Here is a 24,046-nt window from a genome sequence, read left to right as displayed (position 1 = left end):
TCTTCTTAGACCAGGGCGCATTTGGAACCCTCGTAGCTTTAGGTTTAAGTTGGTGAACGAAGTTATCACCATCCCCTTACAATTATGTAATCATTTATGTATGAACGCTTCATAAGTGCCTGTGATAGGCCTACATGAAAAAAGAAATTATGAATTTGAGCATTACGCAGAGCTCTCAGGCATACAGGTTATCTCACGATTTTCTCCTTCACCGTAAAGCGCAGTATGCCCAGATGTGTATGCTACCCGGCGAACTTTAAAAAAATTCAGCAGATTTCAAACAACACAATATTAAAAATATGATACGAGAATTGAAGGTAAAGACGGTTCTTTAGTCAGTCTTTCACGACCTAGTCTATCCATAAAGTAGGTATCTTCTAAGCAGTTTTAGTCGCCATATTGCAGAGTAGTTAAAAAGTGCAGAGACATTTTTAAATTCGATCACAGTCCGATTTCCCTTGGTGAAAAGTAAAATAAGAATTTTCGAACATAGAAACTTCTCCTTTTTAAAGTCGGTTAAAAATTAAAATGTACCTTATATTCTTACACGCTTTTTATTAGCTTCACCTGTATGTTTGTATGTTTGTAACCGACTTCTTTGGGCGCGATTTTGACCCACTTTAAACAGTCAGATTTCTTTCAAACTTTGTAGACATATCGAGGACCGATGACAATACACTAATCTGAAAAGATTATTCCAATTTTCACTATAAAAAATAAGATTTTTTACTAATTACTACAGCGCCATCTAGACCCAAATGTAAAAAACCGTTCGCGTACCTAACAAATTCCACAGAAAACATTAAGCTACTAGATGGTAGAGGGCGTTAGCTGTTACTTTTTAATGGCCTGTTTTAAATAATAATTAGAACTTGCATTTCGAGAGACGGGCACACTGAATAAAAATATATTTATATATTTATATTTTATCTCTTTAATGCTGGATGGGTTACCGATTACTTTTAATAAAAATAATAGATCAAGAAAAACTAAAAAAAAATCGTTATTATGAATAAACTAAAAGAAAAGAGGAACAAATACAGCTGTAAATATTAACTTAGGAATAAGTGCATATTGTGCCAAAAGAGATCAAAGTTTCCCTAAATAGATTTGTTAAAATTCAGCTATGTAATTCTTTAATTTTTATCCCCCTATAACATAAGCAAAAATGTACATACGCGGTGACTATGTTGGTTACGCGATACTTATTTATCTATCAACTCATCATACATAATATACATCACAGGTGTTAATTTAAAGGAGCATAAACACGAAATAGTTTTTCCGTAAAACCATACTTGACTAATGGATAATTATTATGAAATATTATCTTGTATTTTAGTATCCCGTTAATCGACTTCTGGGCGTGGCAGGAGTTGATATACCAATCGACCACCTGAAACTGATCCTTCCTTACCATCTGGTAAGTAAACCAATTACACCGTACACTCATTGCACCATACTACAGCACAAATTGTGTGTTTTAGCTAATAGAGGAATAGAGTCAGACATTCACAGGGGATGCATTCTCTATAAGCAAATAAATAGTATCAACACCAACCCATTACCGGCCCGCTACTCTGTAGCGGGTCTCCTCTTACAAATAGATGGCGCTAAGGTCCACCACGCTGGCCCAGTGCGGATTGGTGGACTCCACACACCCTTGAGAACATTATGTAGAAGAGCTTCACCGTTGAAGCAAGTGAAATAACTTAAAACGCACATAACTTAGTAAAGTTAAAGATGCGTGTTGGGATTCGAACTCGGTCCTCCGAAAGTGAAGTCGAGCTCCTACCCAATGCGCTGTCACCGCTTCAGTATAAACAGTATAGTAATGTATAAATCTCGTCGCACCGATGGATTGCATGCAGATTTCAGCGACCCATCGCTTTAAAACTGCCGTCCACAATAGGTCGCTTCGATGGTTCGTTATGCCTCGTTTGCGACTGAACATAGCATAGAAAACTCATGCAATAACAATGCTCCAGCATTGTTTTAATATGTTTCTGTTAGCTCACTGTGCCCTAGTCAGTAACTCCGTGAAAGACGCTAAACTTAAGCTAGTATACTAGCATATGGACGCGCGATTGCATGCGATCTTCAAAATCGACAGTGATGTAGGTATATGAACATACAAGCATGCGACTGGTTGCCAAGCGTCAGGTTGCCTCGTACGCTCATGCATGGATAATAGTGGAATAGTTTCAGTCAACCAGAAATTATGCGTCTTTGATTAGAAAATTATTGTTAATAAAATAAATAAATATACCACGACAATACACATCGCCATCTAGTCCCAAAGTAAACGTAGCTCGTGTTATGGGTAATAAGATGACTGATGAATATTTTTAATGAATAATATACATAAATATTTATAATAATAATTAGCTATTAATAAATAAATATTTATAATAAAACAGATAAACACTGAAAAACAATTATGTTTATCACAAACATTTTTCCAATTTTGGCCATCTAGCCCCAAAGTAAGCATAGCTTGTGTTATGGGTACTAAGATGACTGATCGATGACGATGGTCCATTTTCTTTGGCTAATGCAGCCCCCGCAATGCGCCTCCACTTGTTGTAATAGGTATAAGGATACTTTGTAGGTACTTAAGGTCTATATCTACGGGCAATCCGTCGCAGCGACCGATTGCCTGCAAATCGCAGCGTTTCGCCCCTTTACACAGTGTGTGTACGGCAGTTTTAAATGCTTACTTTGGGGCTAGATGGCGATGTGTGTATTGTCGTAGTATATTTATTTTATTTATATTTATATTTAAAGACCACTCTTTCAAGAGTGGACAAAGGGGGATACCTATTATATATTAGTATTCGACGATGCTTTTTGAGTCCAAGGCTGTGGGTTCGATTTCCAAAATTGGAAAAATGTTTGTGATAAACATAATTGTTTTTCAGCAATCGGTCAAACAAATTGGGAACCAGATAAATATTGTGGTTCCTAGAAAAATCCGTACATACATACCTCATGTTATCATTTGCGATATGAGTAGTTGGGTGTAAGGATTTGATAGTTCAGTTCATCAATAGTTTGATAAGTTGTTTATCTACACTCATATTATTTTAGAATGCTGATTGTGAATACAAATAGTGAATATTGAAAATTTTGAAGTTGTGTTTTCGTTACAGCTAAGTCAACTATTGTATTCTCTTTCCTAAAATTGATGGGCCATTTTCTAAAGAAGTGATAACTAAAGGGTCTTTCATGAATTCACCAGGTTTTTTTAACCATTCTAAAACCCTTGCCTTTTTTGCCTTGTGAGATACGAGAACGTAATAATTAATCGCAGAAGGTCGACCTATATATATATATATATACTATATCTATATTTGTTTTATATCTAAATTTATACCAACACTTCACTGCATCCACTTAGCGGTGAATCCCTGGATGAAATTGAGTTTGTTATTAAAGTCCTTGGTTTATAAGGTTAATGACATGTTTAATTATAAAATATCGGATGGTAGCGGAAAGCGGGGATAGTGATGGTAGGAGCTCGACTTCACTTTTGGGGGGCCGAGTTCGAATCCCAGTACGCATTCTAACTTTTCTAAGTTATGTGCGTTTTAGGTAATTAAAATGTGAAGGAAAACATCGTTAGAAAACCTGCATGCCTGATAGTTCTACATAATGTTCTCAAGGGCATTAACCCGTCATTGTGGAAGGAGACCCGTGCCGTTAGTGGGCCAGTAAAGGGCCAGTGGGCCAGTGATATCATGATGATGATTGTAGTAGATCGCTTCTTATCAATAAGGTTACCAAGTGTAAAAGTGTAAGTAATTTATTATTTTTCCCGGCTAAGTTTGTTGTGGGCTCTTCTTAGACCAGGGCGCGTTTGGAACCCTCGTAGCTTTAGATTTAAGTTGGCGAACGAAGTTATCACCATCCCGTTACAATTATGTAAACAAATATGTATGAACGCTTCATAAGTGCCTGTGATACGCCTACATGAAAAAAGATTGAAGAATTTGAATTTGAATTTATTTGTTCATATTATTGTACTTTAGTACCCGGTTATAGAGCTTTTTGTGGTTGAGCTCGTCCGGGGAAGTACTCTCCACGCTAATTTATCTGCAGGCAAGCAGCATTGCTTGTGTGGTTGTCTGTGTAATTACACATGAATGTGCTGGGTGGTGACTGCAGATCAGAATACAGTTATCACCCCCTCTGCTCTTACCGCGGGTGTCGTACGAGGCGACTAAGTGAATATCACGGAGAGCGGGCAGTATCGTCCTCAGTGCTACTACTACTAACTACTCCAATCCCAAACCCGTCTGCCCAGCGAGGTGAGTCTGGGCAAACCAAATGAAGTATTAATTAAATTTCATTTAAGTATTAAAGCAATTAAGTTGCTTGTATGGCAAATGTTCTCATCTCAGAAATTGTATGCAAACGAAGTGAGTTATAAGCGGGTCACACGATCATAATTGTCAGGCATCAAGTTATCTCTCCGAGATTTTAGCGCATAAGCCATGTATAGACACCCTTTTCCGCTATTGGGCATATCACGGGTGAGACGGGCTTGGCTCTTTGACGTTCCACGCTCCTCCAATTCGTTGGCGTGCTGTGATTTATCGTGGCATTTTGAACAAAAGTAAACAGATTTATTGTTTTTAGGTGGGAGCAGGCGGATCGTTATTTATTGTTGATCATCGCGGAAATATCGTCATTCATGAGAACTCCAAACCAGTTGTGAGTAACTCTATTACGCTTTTTTACAGGGATTGAATTAGGTACGTACATAGATCATCGGTCTAAATGATGTCTGTACTGAGTAGATAGCTCTAGTATGTGTTTTGCAAGCTCGCTATCAAATGTTTTCGTATATCAAAACACTAGTGCGACTGCCCAAATTATTGTCCCTGTATTATTTATTTCACCATAACTTTAAAATGTCTGAACAGATTTGGGTGTATGAAGTATCGTTAGAATCCTAACATTATCCCGAGTGGCACTAGCTATAATTTAAAGACAATATTGTGGGTCCATCACGTAATTTTCGAATGAAAAAAATCACAGATTTTATTTTATCTATTTAATTTAAATTCATTTATTCCCAGAATTATTAATAAGAATAATATTTACTCATTAATTTACTTTAATTAAGGAGTAATTCCTCCTCTAATCACCTTAATTAATTTAAATTCTGTAAAAAGCAATACCTAAAGCTTTCATTCAGTTAACTATCTCATTATGTAGGTCACCTACTTATGATGACTTATTATGTACTTCAAAATATTTAATTAGCTAAGGTGAACTCCCACCGACCGACGCATTGCCTCCTGACACCTTAAGTTTGGAGTTTCAAATATGCAACTGAACAACCGACGAGAACTCACCCTTACAAAAAAATAGGGGTGCTTTGACACTAGCAGTAGGTTAGATTGTGGCGCAAGCGTCGTCACATCCCTGGGACCATCCGGTTACGCTACATAGGTTCTAAGAAGCAAATAATTAAGGATATGAAATTATTATAATTACAAGTAAAATAGAACATATTATAAAAGGAGATAATAATAATTTAGAGAAAGGAAAATATATAGCATATTTTCCTTAAAGGAAATCTTCTCTAGTACCTACCATAGAAAATCTGTATAGAGATTTCATGACTATAAAACGTTTATTTCAGTTCGACGGTGATATACTGAAGCCTGGATATCGCACCGTGGACTTTTTAGATGTGGAGCAACCCGCCAAAGATCATTATCCGAGACACTACCCTCAGGAATGGTTAGATGTATGTTATTTACATAAATTATATTCAATATTTATAACTGATAATGATTTAAAGTAGATTTCATCATAAAAAACAGAACCAACAAAATTGCAATAAGTTAGCGCAAGATTGTTATTGTTATTGTTTGTACGCCTAAGAATAACATAGATGCAATCTTCTTTAATTAGATTATTTTGTTCATTACTCTATTAAAAACATATTTATGGCTTAAAAATATTTAAAATGATATAAATCTTACATAATATGCGATAAACCGAAATGAAAAGTCTTAATGTGTCTACGCGAAATATAACGATATTTGAAAATCACTTTTAAGCATGCTGATAATTATGTCTTTAGATTAATCCAAAAAGATAGATCTAGAAAGATAAAGTCATTATCACTGAACGTAGAAAAAAACTAACAAAGTCACTTAAACCTTTCTTATCTATCGAATTGAATCCATAAAAATCAGAGATTTCTGAACGGTGTAATTTTACAAAATTATATATCTGACTTCCGCGAAGTAACAGCTGTAGGCAAACATTACATATAGCTGTTTCTTTGCGGAAGTTTTAATAAAAATGTAGGCAAAAAAGAAGTTGATGAAGATCTGTTAATCTAATGTTTTTATAGGCTATTGTCCAAGACCGTGGGTTCGATTCCCACCTGGAAAATATTTTTGTGATAAACATTAATAAATAAATAGATAAATATACTACGATGTTTTTCAGTGTCTTATAGTCAGTGTGTTATAGGTTTATATTCATAAAAATACTCATATGCTATCTTAGTACGCATAACTCAAGAAACACTTCCTATGGGGCTGGATGGCGATGTGTGTATTGTCGTAGTATATTTATATTTATATTATTTATAATTGTTTTGTGTTAAATTAACATGGGTCCATCAACATAAGACTTCATATCTACGTCTCATGTTGATGGACACAGGGCGACTTGTACCTTGAATGCCGTGCGAAGTGTTGCTCTGTTTATAAGCACTAGTTTTCCACCCATCCATCCATCCACTTTTTTATAGTGTCAATTACCGTCACTATAAAAAAGTGTGTGTTTCCTTAAAAGTTAACAATAAAAAAATTTCAGTTCCGCAACAGCTTAGTCATCGAGCATCCAAGTGGTCACAAAACAATGGAAGTCAAAACTGTATTCGAAGGCGGAATGCGAGTTATCTTAGAGAAGAAAGACTATTTTTGGAAGCGGGTGATGAACCATTACACAGTGGTGGCATCTTTGCCGAAATACAACTCGAAGCACGCGGTCCCTGAAGGCGCGTTCACGCAGAAGGTGGCTGAAGAGGCGTGGAAAGCTTTAAATTCATTAGATTTCTCTGTGCATCCAGACTGGTTAGTTTTTTTTTTATTTCACTACAAATTAGGCCTTTACTGTAATCTCACGTGATGGTAAGTGATAATGAAGTCTAAGATGGTAAAGGGCTAACCACTGCGCCAGTCGGCCGTCAAATCAATAAAGAGGTTTAGGCAGAGGCGATCCACGCTTCAGGAAACACAAAAATTTCTTTATTATTATTATAATTAAATTTATTAACTAACCTAACTGGTTTGAATAAATTCTGAACTTAATAAATTATTATTTGTGTAGATATAATAAATCTTAACTTCCTAATATGTCCTTCAACTTTTCAGGTTGTATTGTCAACACGTGGATCCCCACTTCGAAGATAGAAAGGATGAGGTGCTGCATTTTATAGAAAGGCGAAAAAACGAATCACACTTCGCTATGAGAAAAATTACCCATTTATTTACACCCATCAAACCGATTGTGAGAGAGAAAACTTATCAATGTAATTAGCTCATTTTAGTTAACCGAACAATGTCCCAGTCTTTCACCATCAACATCTTCCATAATATAAGTATTTTATACCTAGTTTCATAGTTTTTGTGCACGGTCGACGGATGTCGTTAGTAGTGGAGTAAGTCGCACTATCGTTTGGTATTTTTGTAAGTATTTTCGTTCATTCAGCTACGGCGGCTACGGAACGTGTCTCTTGTCTCAAAGGAGAGAGAGGATTAGAGCTTGGTACTAACGCGTGACTTTTATGCAGGTTGGCAAGCTTGTAGTATTTTCAAAATAACAACGATGCGATCCGGGACATAGGACTGGACCATACCAACCTCCTAACTTCGGACGGTTTCAGTAGGTCCTCTACTACAGGAACAGTTTAAGTTTTACCCGGAAATCGTAACTTGACCCTCGTGATCCGCTGACTAACATGTGAACCCAGCGAGGACGTTACCAACGAGACGATTACTTAGAAGCCAGTTACTGAGTTTATACTTTGGTGGCTGTTTCCAACCTGCCTTCAGTTCGCCTATTCGTGTATGTTGGTGGTCAGAACTTCTGTTGATAATGTAAGTAAGCAGTTAGCGATGTCAAAGCTATATCGGAAGATCATTTTTTATGATCCCAAGTAGGTATACTTGTTTTCGCAAATCAATCACAGTATGACGTTTACAAAACACAATACAAGCGCATAAAGATAATTGCCATATCCTAATGGCTAGATAACTTTATCGACGGTACTTATATCATAATTTCAAATAAGTACTTACCTAATCTTACCAATCGCTCTTATCTTCATCTACGATGCAGATCATGGTAGGTTTGTAAATAGCAAACATCGAATTAAGGCGTCACGCTTAATGAGAGAGGAGGCCTGAGGTCAGCATTGGGAATAATTGATATCATTTTTTATTTTTATTTTATTTATCAACTCATTACACATAATATACATAACAGGTCTTAATTTAAAGGTGTAAGCATAAACTCAAAAGACTTTTTCCGTACACCCAGCCGTTGACAAATTTTTGCTTTGTTAGTCTAATAGATTAATATATTAACATTCACAATTAATGCTACAAAATCGTTACTTATTCACATTACCATTTAGAATGCGGGTAGGTCGACAATGATAAATTCAAAAACCTTTTGTTTACGTTTCATAATTTATATAACTCAGTATAGGTAGGAACGAAGTGCGTTCATATTCCTTCACTATACATGTACAGGATGTTTTTAATTTTTTCTCAGATTTTGTCATTAAATATATTTGTTTGTTATGAGATCTATATATTGTTGTTTAAGTTTGTACTTAATATTTTTCTTCATTATAACTTCCCTAAGCTCTTTAGGAAGCTGGTTAATTAAGTAAGGTATAACGTATAGCAATCGTCTTTTACCATACAGATTATTATATTTAGTAAGTTTTAGTTTTTCATATCTTCGTACTGAATAAGACTTATGGACTTTTTGTAAGTTTTCTGTAAAATATTCCTCATTTAACAATGCTAAATAAAACTATAAAGTCGCGTACCCCCTATATCCAAGCATATCAGACATTCGTATAAATAGCATTCCAAAAAAATATAAAAAGTTTGACATACTATTTTTGAATCACGTATAGTATGTATATAAAAGATTAGTCTCCGACCCCTATATTAGTATATTAGAATACATAGATATGTATTATGCGAGATATTTTATATTGGTTTATTTTAATTTACTATTGATTTTATTTAACACGAAATTGGTTAATGAAAGCTAATAGTAATGGAAAAAAATTACTAAGATTAGAAAAATGAAGAAAAGTTTAGAGAAATGTAAAAAAAAAAAAATTCTCTACAAAAATGAGAAAAATACTATATAATACTTTTTAATGTTAGCACGCTACAAAAATTGTTATTATAAACATAAACTTGTCAAAATATAAAATGAGCAGTTATTTTTTATTCCCAATAAAAATCTTTTTTTTGGGTAATAGATAAATATATTTTTTTTTATAACTAGACGGGATATTTATTATTTCAAATAAATAGACTTTTACAAAAACATAAATAAACGTAATTAAAAAGTACGTTACATTTTAACGAATTTTATTTATACAATTTAATTGATATTCTCGTCCAATCATCTTAAAAACGTGGGAAATTAAATACAAAATGGGATAAGTGTATATATCAGACACTTTATTCATAACTAAGTCCAAGACTTTAGAAATTGTTATCTTGATTAGGTAACGAAGAACTGATGGCAAGGACGAGCAAGGAAGCTGTAGCAACATATCGCTGGACTCAAAACGAAGATGCTGAAGAGACTTGTTCCGACTGCAAGCTCGGTTCAAATCTGGCTTTCTTTGCTAGCGGTAAGTTGTACCCTACTAAAAGAGAACATAGATAAATAAGCGGTGGTAGTCCAGTGGTTCGGACTTTAGGCTCCTTTCGAGGGGACTGAGTTCAAGCCACTTGCTTTATATATCACTTGCTGTAACGATAAATGAAATATGCATTTCTGAGCGTTATATTGCTATGTTTATAGAGATTGACGCTGGTCAATCTCTTTACTCAGATAACTTAACAAAAAAACCTAATAACTAATGTTTGCCACGACTGGGAAATTATCCTAAACAAACCATAGAAAGACTATTGTAATAATTATGTAACCAATCAGGCAGTTTAGCAACCCTTTAAGGCTTTATCAAAGCAAAAGACCTAATAATCCTTTCGTAGGGTTCACAGTCCACGACGTGGAGCCGCTTGACAGCTTAACAAATAAAAACAGCTTCACTGCACTTGTCTTATAATGAAAACGATCGTTTCATTACTTCTTAGTGTATAGTATGTTTTAAAAATATAAATTAACAAGTGCGATAAAATAAACAAAATAGAAAGAGGTTTTCTCTATGTAATTGTGTTTTTATTATTTCTTATCAATTTGAAAATAAACTTTACACTAAAAAGTAATAACATCTTGTTGTTACGTTTACATTTTAGGACAGGTGAGAAAAAATTTACTTTACCTGCATCATTCACTGCTACAGAGAGTGGTCTGATGCGGTGGCAGCTGTTTCGCGCGACGAGCAGACACGCTCAGCCGCCTGACCATAACCTGTGGTCGCGCGGCCCCGAGGAGGCGTGGTACCGCCGCGCGGCTGCGTCGCCAGACAAACTCGTGATTCACGCCCCCGTCGCACCCATACGAATTCTGAGGAACAGCGATTTGTCTCCTCCACCGGTTAGTCAATCATTATCATCATCATGTCAACCAATGGACGTCGATTGCTGGCCATAGGTCTTGTGTCACTTGGGTCCAGGGCCTCCCTGCTACTCGAGGGGGTCTACCTGCGATTATCGTTGCAAGGTCCCCATTCCAGCACCTTGTTACCCCTGAGTTTATCGGTCCTCCGAGCTATTTGTCCGCGATTCGTTTTGCTACGTCGGTAACTACCGGAAATGTTTGTACAGGAGTTACACCACTTTCTCGTCGTTTTGTCTGTTCAGTATAGTTAAAAAAATCCCGTGCAGTAGTTGGCGCCTGTGATGACTCACTACTTTAAAACAGCTACAGGGTAGCTAACTATCTGCTTGATGAGAAAGCTCAGAATCCAAAAAATATAAATTCAGAAATAAGAACATCCGTAGAAGCCTAGAGTACTTAGATCAAGGAATTGCAAAGTATAAGTGGGAAAATATAGCATAGTTCGGTGCACCGATGGCAAGTAGTGTATTGAAATGGCGTTTCATTACCTGAAATTGTAGGATTCTCCCATTAGGTAGAATTTAAGTAAGTAATAGAATTTAAGATTTTAGTAAGTAGCAGGGGACACGCGGCACAAAATCATGCTATGTAGAAAACTCTACAACAACACCTAACTATGTATATTATTTGTAGGTACTTTTTATTTGTGTTTTGAGGACTGGCAATTATTGTACCTTCTGTTTTTTCTGCTCATAATTTTACTTCTTACCTTGTATTCTTGTTTTTCATAACTGTCCAGCTCGGAGAGAAGTGGCACTGGTTGACAGCGGCACGGACACTCGGGCACCCCACTAAGGGCATCATCGGCGTCGCCGGCTACCACTTCTACCCGCAACACTTGCGCGACGTACTTAACAGCTATACCAACTTTCCCGTAAGATTATTGTTGCTTATGCATATTCAAAGTAATATATTTCAAGTAAGCCTACTCTATGAGCATTTCTAAACGTAAACTCTGCCATATCCTTTTGGTTTCCGAACTGGTGGTAGACCGTAGAGTCATAATGTGTTCATATTTTAGTCATACGTCATAACCAGTTTTTACAAAATATTAGGTAAAATAAATGTGGATTATATCAAAAACTTTCAACCAAACTCCAAAAAGAACTTTGCTGAGTTGCGGGATATACAGTAGAAATCCTATTATGAACACAATACAGATAAATAGATGAACTCATATCATGCAAAGTTTAATTTGTAATCATTCAGTAGTTTCAGAGTGATGCGCGGCCAAGATAGACATACGGTTTTTACTTTGTAGTAAAAGATAGTTAATAAAGGCTGTTATATCGTATAGTTGTATATATACGGGTCAAGGCCTAAAATATATAGATTTTATATTTAATATTTAAATAAAGCTTAAATTGCTATATTCTTCGAAAATCAGGGAAATCGGTATGCTGTTATTTATAATTTCTTCAATCTTTATACTCCACACCAAACAGATCTTCGGCAATGTACTCTCTACGCACGTTACGCTCCGACACCGGAGCATCTTCAGGAGATGTTGACTTTACAATGAATTGTTAAGTCACAATTATTCTTTGTAAAGTCAACATCACTTGAGAATACCTTTAATGGCTGTTTGTATAGCTTAATTTTCAAAATATATGGAATCATGGATCATGGAATCCCGCAGAGTAACGCCTGCTTTTATCCGACTTTTTATTTTTATTTAGTGCCCAGAAGGAGAAGAGGACACGTGTGAACCTCACTGCGATGGAATCGTTTGGACGTGTCTCCTTATCGACGATGGGGGCTGGATAGTTTCTACCAATAGCGTGGAAGAGGAGGAGGTGGAGGACGAACCGATACGACAACACCTCGCGAATACGTATCCAGCGGTCATGTCGGCGTTGCTCAACGCTAACATCTTTAAGCTACGTTGGGTTCACGACTATCAGGCGGTTTGTTTTCCACCTGTGAAGGAAACGCTGAAGTCTTCGGCTTCTGTGAGTATCTGCCAGCCTATAAGCGATGTGGTTTTAAGCTGCAGGTTTTGGGTTGGATACATTGGTTTGGAGCCTGCCAGAAATCGAATACAGGACCTCCCAGTTATACCTAAGACCACAACACCAAGGATGTTGTATTTGGTTTCATTATTAAAATAAATATTTATTCATGTTTATTTATTTCAGTTAATACCTTCACTAATGCGATCAATGTGGAACACGGTGCAGCTATTGATATATGTCAGCAGAGATATGTTCACGCTTCTGAGCATATTATCTTCTTGTGAGTAATATGTAATTGTATACATATCACCCGTATTCATCCATTACTGCTAGAACCTACTATGTGCATACCTATGCACTGCGCAATTTACAATCAAACAACTTCGCATTACAAATATCACCGAGTGTGAGAACCCTGATACAATAGTCATTATTATCTCCAATTATACCTATAACTCTATATATTTTATCTAAAAGTTAAGATGTGATTGCCGTAGCTCGAATTATGTCCCCTCGAACGTGAGATCTATACCTGCTATAGACCTATTTTACTTGTCTATATCTACAGGCTCTATCTTTATCATTTTAATAGTAATCATTGACGGACCACGGACTTCGCGGTAGAAATAAACACGTACTTCCCCGGACGAGCTCTGTCACAGAAATCTCTACTCCTAGTGTTTATAAGTAAATAAAACATAGATTCAAAAATCCATTACTAGGTGTTGTCGTAAATGGTGACACGGAGGCAGAGAAGGAGAAACGTCGTAAGCGGGTACGGCATGACTACGAGAGAGAAAAATATGAACGCCTTTACGACCCGCGCGTGCTTGTCAACAGAACACGCTTCGCTGCGTGCGACCGCTCGCGAGCATTGTACGAGTTTCAGGTAAACTGTAATCTTTACTAATTTAACGTAATAGGGTTCGAGGATGTGTAATAAAAACAACTGATTGCGAAGTGTGAGATTTTCTACCAGTTTAATTATTCGATCGTGGCTAGAGACATTACGGTTTCCCAGTATTGTAACTAGATGGCGCATATTTGTAATTGGTTTGCATGTATTTTTTGTTTATAATAATTATTGTTGTGTCGAGCAGCAGCAGTTACTTTCAGAAGTTAAGTCAGGGTCAGAGCAAGTTTTTAGCTACGTCGTAACCGTAACCCTCTACGGCGGAGACAACGCGACTTTTTTTTTTTTGAAATTTGCTACGTTATTTATTATTGAATCGTAGCACATCTTTGATGTTTAAGTCGACTCCAATTTTAGGTTTAGTTTAGTTTATTCCAGGTTTAGTTAAAAATTGGAGTCGACCGTAAGGTCTAGTTAGTCGACCAAACTGGCTTTTCGGTACCGAAAAGTACCGAAAAGTCCGATAAGGTAGTTTATTATTAAATTGCCGTAGTCTATAAAACGTGTCTGCAATCATGCATCCTTTATGCTTTGCCAAAACAGGCATTAGGGTCTCTCTGATACTATATGATCGTATTGATATTGTTTCATCTACGCCGTTCTGTGCTTTGGTATCAGTGCATCTGTTTTTGTCCCATTACTATGGCGCTCGACTGGCCCAGTAGGCAGCGACCCTGCTTTCTGAGTCCAAAGCCGTGGGTTCGATTCCCACAACTGGACAATGTTTGTCTGATGGACATGAATGTTTTTCAGTGTCTGGGTGTATATGTATATTATTAATAAAAAAATATTCATCAGTCGTCTTAGTGCCAATAACACAAGCTACGCTTACTTTGGGGCTAGATAGCGCTGTGTGTATTGACGTAGTATATTTATTTATAACGTAGCTTTAAAACATACAGTTAAATCTTACAGATAATTTACATATCGTCATGATCGTAGAAAAGTGACGGTTTTGCTCTTTATATTAAGTTAATTCAAATAATATGGTATATATATTTTTTAATTATTAGAAAGATAACAACTTTGTTACTTATTTTAATTGGCTATTAATAATTCAGATTTGCCATTCTTCTACTGGCATGACAATGTAAGTTTTGTGCAAATATTGAAAAAAACTACGCATGATTTCCTTGTGCACCCAGTAACGTGAACGAGCTCATGTTTGTTTGTTTGTTTGAAAACTTTATTGCACACACACCTTTTATACCTAGTAAACACATATAATACAAAAGAAACGGAATGGGGCGTATAAAGGCGGTCTTATCGCTAAAGCGATCTCTTCGACATAACCTTTTAGGAAAGACGAAGGAGCGAGTTGGTGCAGCAATTTATGTTAAAAAATATATTTATATAGGTAGATATAATATTTATATGTATCTATATATATAAAAATAATAATAATTCCGGATCAGTTCGCAAATAGCAGTCTTTATAATGTACGCGACAATTTAAACACTAAAATATAAACCTTCTTTGCAGCGTACTCCGAAATCCATGGAATTGTTAAGACGAACGCCGAGTCCTTGCAAGTGGCCATTAATTGGCACCGAAGTACCGGGGACCAATTTGCTCCTACTGGCCGTTTACAACAACTGCACCAATCTAGGGAAACCGGTCAACAACCCGTTTTATAATCAGCTGGTGAGTTTGCAAAGTTCTTATGTACTCTACAATAAGTAAACAAGGTCTACTGTTGCACTCATTACATGGTTTTTATTACACTAAAAGTAAAGAGTCTACGATGGTAACAGGCTAACATGTTAGGGGTAAGGTAGTTATATTGAACCCGTACCCCTAATCGGTTTCTACGTGTCATCGCACCGGAACGCTCAATTACTTAGCGGAACGACTTTTTCGGAATTGTGGTAACTAACCACGGCTAGTCTGCGACCAAACCAAACCAGACCGGAAATTATAAATTTCCAAATTGTCTTTCGGGAATCGAAACCGAGACCTTCGACTAATAACACCATAGCGCTCACCCCTGCAAGAGGTTGATCTTAAAGGTCAAGATTAAGATTTGCTATAGCAATCATATTTCAGCTTTATGACGTCGTGGTGCCCAGTGACGTCCGTGCAGTGGGCAGCCACCCTGCTTTCAGAGTCCAAGGCTATGGGTTGGATTCCCACAACCGGAAAATGTTTGGGTGATGAACTGGGTGACACCAGTGTAGTGGGTGTTTATCTGTATGCTATTTTAGTACCCATAATACAAGCTAAGATTACTAAGGTTTTATGGAAGAACCAATTATTTGCAGGGATAAAATACATTTTATCTCTGTAAAATAATGCTATTTACATGGAAATTGGTAACCCAATAAGTCAAGCGATCTAAACGTGCATAAGTAACAAAATTATATTTTGTTTAAACCTGCTGATAACTTTTACTGGCAGGTCTTCTACTGCACCTTTATAATTTAAGGGATGTATATTATGCTGTGTCCATCTCCAGTATACAGTTACATGCCAAATATACAGTTAGGTGCCAAATTTCATCAAGATCAGTTCAACAACAAACAAACAGATACACTTTCGCATTTCTAATATTAGTATATCTATGGATTACGCTATTTTCGTGGATATATCAATATTTTTTTTGTTGTTCTTGGACTTGAGACTTTATATCAATGGCGGTCGTAGGTGACGATAGACGATGGAGATGAAGGCCGCGTGCGGACTGCAGCGCGTCTGGCATGCTGGCGTAACCGCGTGCCGCTGCCAGCGCGCGCGCCCGCCACCGCATGCTATCCGCACAACTACTCATACGTAAGTGGGAGGCTTGGCAATCTCGAAAGTATAAATACATAATTGGTAAAATTTCTGGCGCCTGCAAAAATCGGCAATCTGTATTTAGTAGTAATTTGCCTGGTTCTTCATTTCACTACAAGTGAACTCTTGACTTTAATCTTACCTGTAGCTTAATGATGATGCAGTTGTTGCTAAATAACCAGTCTAGATTAATCCCATACCCCTATACTGTTTCTACGCGGGCTTTTCTTTTCTAAAAACCAAACCTTTGCTAACTTTGTTTAGTTTTTAGTAAAAACACAGAAAGTAAATAGTAATACTAAGAAAACGAGCATATAAGACGCTTGAAATAAAATTATTATTACTATTATAAATTGTTAATAAATTTTTGGCAATCGGCTAAAAAAAAATCTTATTTTTCAGGAAGCAGGTTACAGGCAGTGTGGTCCTTGGCTACCAGACCCCGATACGGCCAGCAACATTCAAATTTCAAAATTGCTTCTTTTCATCGTTCTTGTTAATATATTAATTAATATTTATATTACTACATAACAAAAAGAACCCTCTAGTGTTTTTCCTTTGCTTAAATAAGTAAAGAAACTGAGATCTGATTTACATAAGTTATAGGTGCATACATATGTTACGAAATAAAACAATATAACATTCCGATTTACTCGTTTTAGTTTAATATAATTATTTGGTTCGGAAACGTATTTAATATTTATCGTGATACATTAACGAATCACAAACTTGTCAACTTTCATTTCCTTTCGAATTATACTTACATCATATTAAGTAAGATATACAGACCTACCATTTCTGTTGCACACAAAACTTTGATTTTAACCTTGACTTATAAACTTATTTGTACGAGCGTTAGTTTTTCTATCTATGATTATTTGCAGCATATAAAAGTTAATCTTCGTGTTTGATTCATTTTGTGTTGAAATATTTCATTTCGAGTGAATAATATCGAAAGAAAGAGACACACTGTCTTAGCACACCTTTAGCATTGTTTAGTTTTTTTTTCAATACAGGTGTACTTTGCGTTGCGCGAGTTTCAGCGTACGCACTTCGTTACAGATGCAAAATTGATTCGAACGCGACTAACAACTATTTTCCAACCTTTAGTTAAACTTCTGGAATTTTAGTTTTGTGACTGTTATGTGTGCAACAGAATTGGCTACAACATTAAATAATAATATCAATATATTAATATGTAAAATTAATACCACAATATATCTACCAATAAAATTGCTTTGGAATGCTTTCAATATTTTGGTGGGTAGTACAACTAAGTTATGGTTTCACACTAATATTAAATTAAGTAAATAAGCATTAACATGGGTAAAGGATAATTTGTTTTTTTTAACAGTATCCCGATTCATTGTGACACTCAAATCTTGTGACATTCGTAATTAGAATATGTGAAGTACATTTACACAGTTCTTGAATGAAGAGGTTCCATAATTAAAACCAGGAATTTTACGCATAGTTACGATATCCAGCTAATAAAATCAGATTTTTTTTTAATTTATGTCTCAAAACGCATTTTGCGCTGCGATTTCAATGTCATTCAGATTCGGAGCCCCAAAAGTAAGTTTTCAGATTAACAAACATAACGCTGTACTTTCATTAATCTTGTATGGAGTTTTCAAATCATTAAATTTGGCCGTCCATAGAAAAGGACTTGTTTACACTTATCAGACGATTGTTTATTTGTATTCATTGTCTACGGGCTACTAGGATACTAGGCTACGTTAAGACGACATGAAACGTATCGAGGTGTCGCCGACGCTTCGTCGCGGCGTTCAACGCATACATCAATAACAAATGTGAATTCTATAATCGACACAACAAACTTCAAATTCCTTGAAATCACGAAATTTCATGCTATGGTAGAAAATGAAATTTTTGTTATCAACGTAACGCGGCGTTTGAACTGCGTCCGCACGAAAACGTTCGGTTCGTCTAACTGAGCCCAAGGACACTTGTACAAAATATTCAAGTAAATTAACGTCACATTAACGTCGCGCTAACGTATTTAATTAATACTCGATCTTCGAAATTACGTTTGTTAACTTGATAACTTAACAGGTTACACTAGGAGCCAGTCAGCAATACGTACTACGTACTAAAGAAGTTATGTCCAGCGAAAGCTATGCGCACGTCGATGGTCACGTAGATTACGATAATATCGAATCGAATATACGATCGATAACTTTCAAGGACACTAAGCAATCAGAAAGGCTCTCAAGTAAAATAAAAGTTTTACTTGAGATAGCAAGCATCATATACTCAGACATATTTGCCACTTGCATTCCAATGGACCTTAAAGCGTAGCGCAAAGAGTTAGCGTGGCAATGTCGTCTCTGGTACGTAGTGCAGTATTACTCATGTTTGTTTTTAAAATACATATTTGTCAATTAAACAACAGTATTTCTGCCGCCGATGCTGAAATAAAGATCTGTATTGTAATATAACCGACTGTTAACCCACCGGTTCTGTAACCTTTCTATGTATTTTAAAAATAAACAGTTGATCCACCCCAAGTGGTAAAAACACTTACCTACATGAAAATAATAATCCCACGTTATCTTAAGTAATAACTCAATACATTTTGGTGCCTATTCTGTTGTACATGAATCTCTGTACTAAACTAAATTGTCGGGTGTAAAAGTCGTGCTGTGCTTTTTGCTCCTTATACCCTGGAATAGGATAGAGCTATTTTTCATCATCTTTATCAGCCCTTCCCAATATAGAGCACGGTCTCCTCTAAGAATTAAAAAGGATTAGGTCGTGACTTAATGCTGACCAAGTGACATAACAGAGAACTCACACGCATGCAGGTTTCCCTCAACGTTAACTTTTTTTATGTCACTACAAGCCGGCTCTTGACTACAATCTCACCAGCTGGTAAGTAATGATGCAGTCTAAGATGGCACGGACTAACCCGTGATGCAAGTGATATTAAATGGCTTAAAACGCACATATCTCCGAAAAGTTATAGGTGTTTTCCGGGGTTCGAACTCGGTCCCCCCGCAAAGGAAGCAGAAGTTTTTATCACTAGGCTAATCACCGCTTCATATTTTTAGACGAACCAATTTAGTTTACTTAAGAAATTTAAGTGCAACAGATGTGGCACCATTTTATACACTAAAACCAAATAACTTAACATCTAACCGTGTGTTAATAAAGTTCACAAAAAAGTGCATTGTAAATAGACGCTATACCAATCCATCTTTACAAATGGCGTTGCCATTCGAATTAAATAATATAACACAAAATATTAAAAAAAAAAATATGCAAATCAACATAAAACTAGTGCATCATACACCAACATATAAAAATATATGAAAACGTTTTTTTACTGAAAACAGTGATGCGCAAATAGAATAATAATCGAAATAAGCGTGTGGTGAACACCTGTTTGGTCTGATTCAGTTTTATAATAAAGTAGGTGCGTACATTAATTTAATTAAATATAATTATTAATTAAAGCAGATTAAGTACATACAACACAATATCAAAATGCTGCATTAAGTTAACGAACCCCAAAAATAGATTATGAAAAAAAAGATTTACTCATCCTTACTACTACTGATTTTACCTTATCTAAATTTATTATAATCAAAAATAGATTAGAACTTTCGTATCTTACTTAACGTATGTATTAAGGTTAATGTCCGAAAATGTTATTACTAAAATGAAAAATCGATTACGCATTCGATTTTATTGGATTATATTTTAACATTTCAGGAGTCCGTAACAAGAACGCGTGCATTATTTTTAAGGGGTGTTGGTGCAACTTGACAATTATTATAAACATGGCAAACTTATGGGCAAAAACTGACTGTTATTTCAGATCATTTTATTTTTGTGACTCTAAATACATATAATATTACATGGAAATAAACTTATCCCAAAATACCTGTTAACACGCCTAGTAAGAAGCAGCGAAATCATTCGGCCATTGTTTTTATATCTCAGTTACATAATGGTCTGCTTCCTATCCACAGCTAAGCACGGGCCTCATAGGAGAGAGGGAATTAGAGTAAAGACCCACCTCACGCTCAAATGCGGGTTGGCGTGCTTACGCGATTATAATAAGTGATAATAACCGTGACCGAGGGCTTAGCGCGCTCTGCGAGGCACGGGGTGAGCAGCGCCAATTTACTGATCTCAGTAGCCAAACTCAAGCTCAGAATCATTGCCTCAATACGTAATATTTTTTAGTCAAAGCAGTAATTTAGATGTTAACAAATAGACCAACGATGCAGTCGATACATTTCGGTTGTCGATATATTTTGGTTTCGCCCTCAATATGTACCGGATAAGTCTATCTCTATATAGAAAATCTTCCTTACAAACTTTAAGCTTTAATAAAACACCCCCTGTAAAATTGTTTACGTTCTCACGGGCTCTACTTTAAAAATTGTTTCAATAAATATAAGAATTTTTATTGGTAACTTTCTACACTATTCTATTCAGTAATTTTAAATCGCAACATACCTACTAATATTTTCAATTCTTTGCCTTCGTTGAAATTGTGAATTTCGAACATTAACCCTTGAAAGTGGATTTCTCAAAGGGTATATGAAATAACATGAATTACTTTGAAATATTAAAATATTATCTGTTAGCCCCAACGTGGATGGCCACGTCGGATATCTTGTCCCATCAAAAATATTTTATAACATTAATTTATTATTTACCTGTTTGTATTAATTACATAATTAGCTCTTCAACGTGGCTCGATCTCAACTATTGGACTAAGAGCTAGTGGTCGCCATATTCCATTGAGTTATAATAATTCCGTACTAGCACAATCATCGCTACCATCGCTTAAGTAGTATCATATAAACGCAGTATTATTCTAATAATGTTGACGTTTTGTTATAGAATTATGATATTTATACTTAAGACGTCAAATAGACCACCATGCCTTGTGCCACCAGGGCTAGAAACGAGCTTTATTTTAGAACTAAATTGTGGTTAGTCACCGGGTTAAATTGATATTCTTTGTTTAACCGTCAGTTCAGTCAATTGATTGAAAGTACTCTAAGGAATCAGTTACCCGTATACTAAAACGCAAGATTTCATAAATAAAAAAATTTGGGTTTTGAGTTCGATAAACCGTTTTCGTTTGACTAAACGAACCGAACGTATTATCAGTTTTAACGGTTAATTAGTCGAAACCGAAACCTTTGCCGAAACAATTCCGATACAAATGTTAAGGAATGAAACAGGTTAGAAATATTATCCGGTTTTCAAGCCCTGTGTGACGCGTGTGTCCAGCAATTCCCTGCGACTCTCGATGTCGGCTGTCGGGACTGTCTACCAACTCTATATTATCTAGTGCCACTTAAGCCCCTAAAGACCTCTTCTTAGGGCCTTACGGTTAACACGGACGTCAAAATAATAATAAAGAATAATACGTCTACAGACTTTGAGTACACAGGGATGCATTTAAAGATAAACTTTAAGAGGCTTGACACAGCAAGTTTCGGATTCACCGAGACACTGGTTGTATGCAGCCCAGTGGACCACAAAGCGTGGCACAACTTAATTTACGACACTCTAGTACGTAATACATTATTCCTCAAAGCCAGATTCAGGTCGTTGGTAAAGTAAATTCAGACATAGTATTTAAACATATATCTCCTTACTATAGTAACGTTGTAAAGCAGTTGCATAGTTAGGCAATGTTTTGTCGTCTTCTTTCGAATGACACATATAGAGAGAAAAAATTGTATAAGTAAACGCCAGCTATACAACGTTTACTAGGAAGGCCCTAATGATCTGCAATGTGAATATGACGTTCACTAATTCTCTCAACTATTCATATAGAAAAGATTTAAATTCTCGAACGACTACCTAGCTACGATTTGTAAAAACGTGAATTCGATCTCGACCTCCTTTATTTCCTTGTATTCATTTCCCAATTTGGCACCATTATGTCCTATTTTAACATTAAACACATCTACTTTATTTAATTCACAAAACTGGATTAAATGTAAAAAAATAAATTTGTGAACTAACCTGCACTAAGAGAATCTTTAGGTAACTATTACATATTTTTATTGCCATCGTCTGAAGAATGTTTCTGAGCATGCTGTACAGAGCAGAGCCACTGATAGTAACATTTCAAGTTAACCAATGTGACAACGGAGTTAGGTTTATTTAGTTTATTTTGCAATACAAAACAACCTTCTTTCTACAATATAGTTTAAGTATTAGTATGTAGTTATTAGTATGTATTTGTTTTTATATGCACAACCTGCAGTATGTTGTCCTTTTGTTTTCCTTATCCTAAGGTTGCCTGGAAGAGATCGCTACAAAGTGATAAGGCCGCCTTTTGTATACTTCTTCTGTCTGTGTTTTCTTTTATTCTTCTTCTGTATTTTTATTTGTGTGCAAATAAATAAAAACCTTATCATCAACGTCATCATCATCATCAACAAATTGACGGCCCACCACAAAGTCCGGGTCTCCTCTCATAATGAGAAGGGTAGAGTCAACTATGGGTAAGACCAAGTGCGGAATGGGCGCGACCTTGAAAACATTATGGAACTCTCAGGCATGCAGATTTCCTCACGATGTTATTCCTTCAATGTTAAAGCAAGTGATATTTAATTGCTTAAATCCAAAACGCACGTAACTCCGAAAAGTTAGAGGTGCGGCTGGGTCGAAAAGCCTATCTTACACTAGGCTATCACCGCTCATAGAGAGCAAACGGAGCAACGCCTCATAGAAAAGAGAGTTTTTAGTAGCTTAATTAACTTTGGCTGTCTGAAATGATTATTATTGTTTATCGGTAATTACCAGGACTGAGCGTTTAACGTGCTCTACAAAACACGGCCTATTCCCTAACTCTATGCTGAGAATTTCTTGATAGAAAAACCCAAATTCTAATAATTTTTGAATCGAACCCAGTTCCGTGTAGTGCGTTATCGAACATGATAGAGATGAGGAAAACGGTGAAGATAAGTATTGACATATTAATGTTAACTGCATTGTCACGTTACTTTACTTGAAAACTTACTAGGAGCTCAGGATACTAATGCCCGTTTTCACTAGCGACGGACAAGCCTATATGCCTTGGTAAGTAACGCCTGATCAAAGAAAGATTCCTAGGCATACGTTTACCTTTCATCGATCGATTTTCACTAGGCAACTCACATAACCTAACTTGTCTATGGTTCTTGTGTTTGTATTATCTTAAACTTTACGATCCGCCGAATCGGTGTCGTAACTTTAGACGGCACCTAACGTCATTAGACGTCACATAAGAGTTCGTGAAAGGTTTTTTTCTCGTGAAATATGTAAATCACTAGGCATCCCTTTAAGGCGATTCCTAGATTTAGTAAAAACGGGCATAGGTAGGTTAAGAATGGGTGAAATAGTCCTTCAAAGTTTTTTTTTTTAAATTATCGAATTAAAAAAAATACTTTGAAGGACTTTATATCCGTATAACATAATTAATTTCAGATACATTAGGGCTGTTTCTTTTAACATCTACTGTATTTTTTTACTATCTCCTGTAGGTCCTTTCCGTGCGATGTCGAAACATGCCTCAATACTTGTTAAAAGGTAAAGTTTAACTTACATT

The 24,046-nt window shown here is 36.0% G+C and overlaps 1 protein-coding gene across 1 annotated transcript in view; it reads left to right on the top strand.

Moving 5' to 3' along the window:
• The window catches only part of LOC120632551 (voltage-dependent calcium channel subunit alpha-2/delta-3-like), a 32,836-nt gene extending 15,733 nt beyond the window's left edge, over positions 1-17,103 (top strand). The window contains exons 13-26 of the mRNA XM_039902413.1: positions 1,343-1,423; positions 4,642-4,716; positions 5,654-5,761; positions 6,847-7,106; positions 7,407-7,564; positions 9,794-9,922; positions 10,598-10,791; positions 11,555-11,689; positions 12,495-12,767; positions 12,954-13,050; positions 13,493-13,659; positions 15,166-15,327; positions 16,327-16,452; positions 16,858-17,103. Coding sequence (XP_039758347.1) covers positions 1,343-1,423; positions 4,642-4,716; positions 5,654-5,761; positions 6,847-7,106; positions 7,407-7,564; positions 9,794-9,922; positions 10,598-10,791; positions 11,555-11,689; positions 12,495-12,767; positions 12,954-13,050; positions 13,493-13,659; positions 15,166-15,327; positions 16,327-16,452; positions 16,858-16,986 — 2,094 coding nt within the window. The 3' untranslated portion in view covers positions 16,987-17,103. The remainder of the gene's footprint in view (positions 1-1,342; positions 1,424-4,641; positions 4,717-5,653; positions 5,762-6,846; positions 7,107-7,406; positions 7,565-9,793; positions 9,923-10,597; positions 10,792-11,554; positions 11,690-12,494; positions 12,768-12,953; positions 13,051-13,492; positions 13,660-15,165; positions 15,328-16,326; positions 16,453-16,857) is intronic.
• Positions 17,104-24,046: the final 6,943 nt, after the last annotated feature.

This window comes from Pararge aegeria, chromosome 20 (genome assembly GCF_905163445.1).
Source record: "Pararge aegeria chromosome 20, ilParAegt1.1, whole genome shotgun sequence".
Classification (NCBI taxonomy): Eukaryota; Metazoa; Arthropoda; class Insecta; order Lepidoptera; family Nymphalidae; genus Pararge; species Pararge aegeria.
This window is presented reverse-complemented; position numbering and strand designations above follow the sequence as displayed.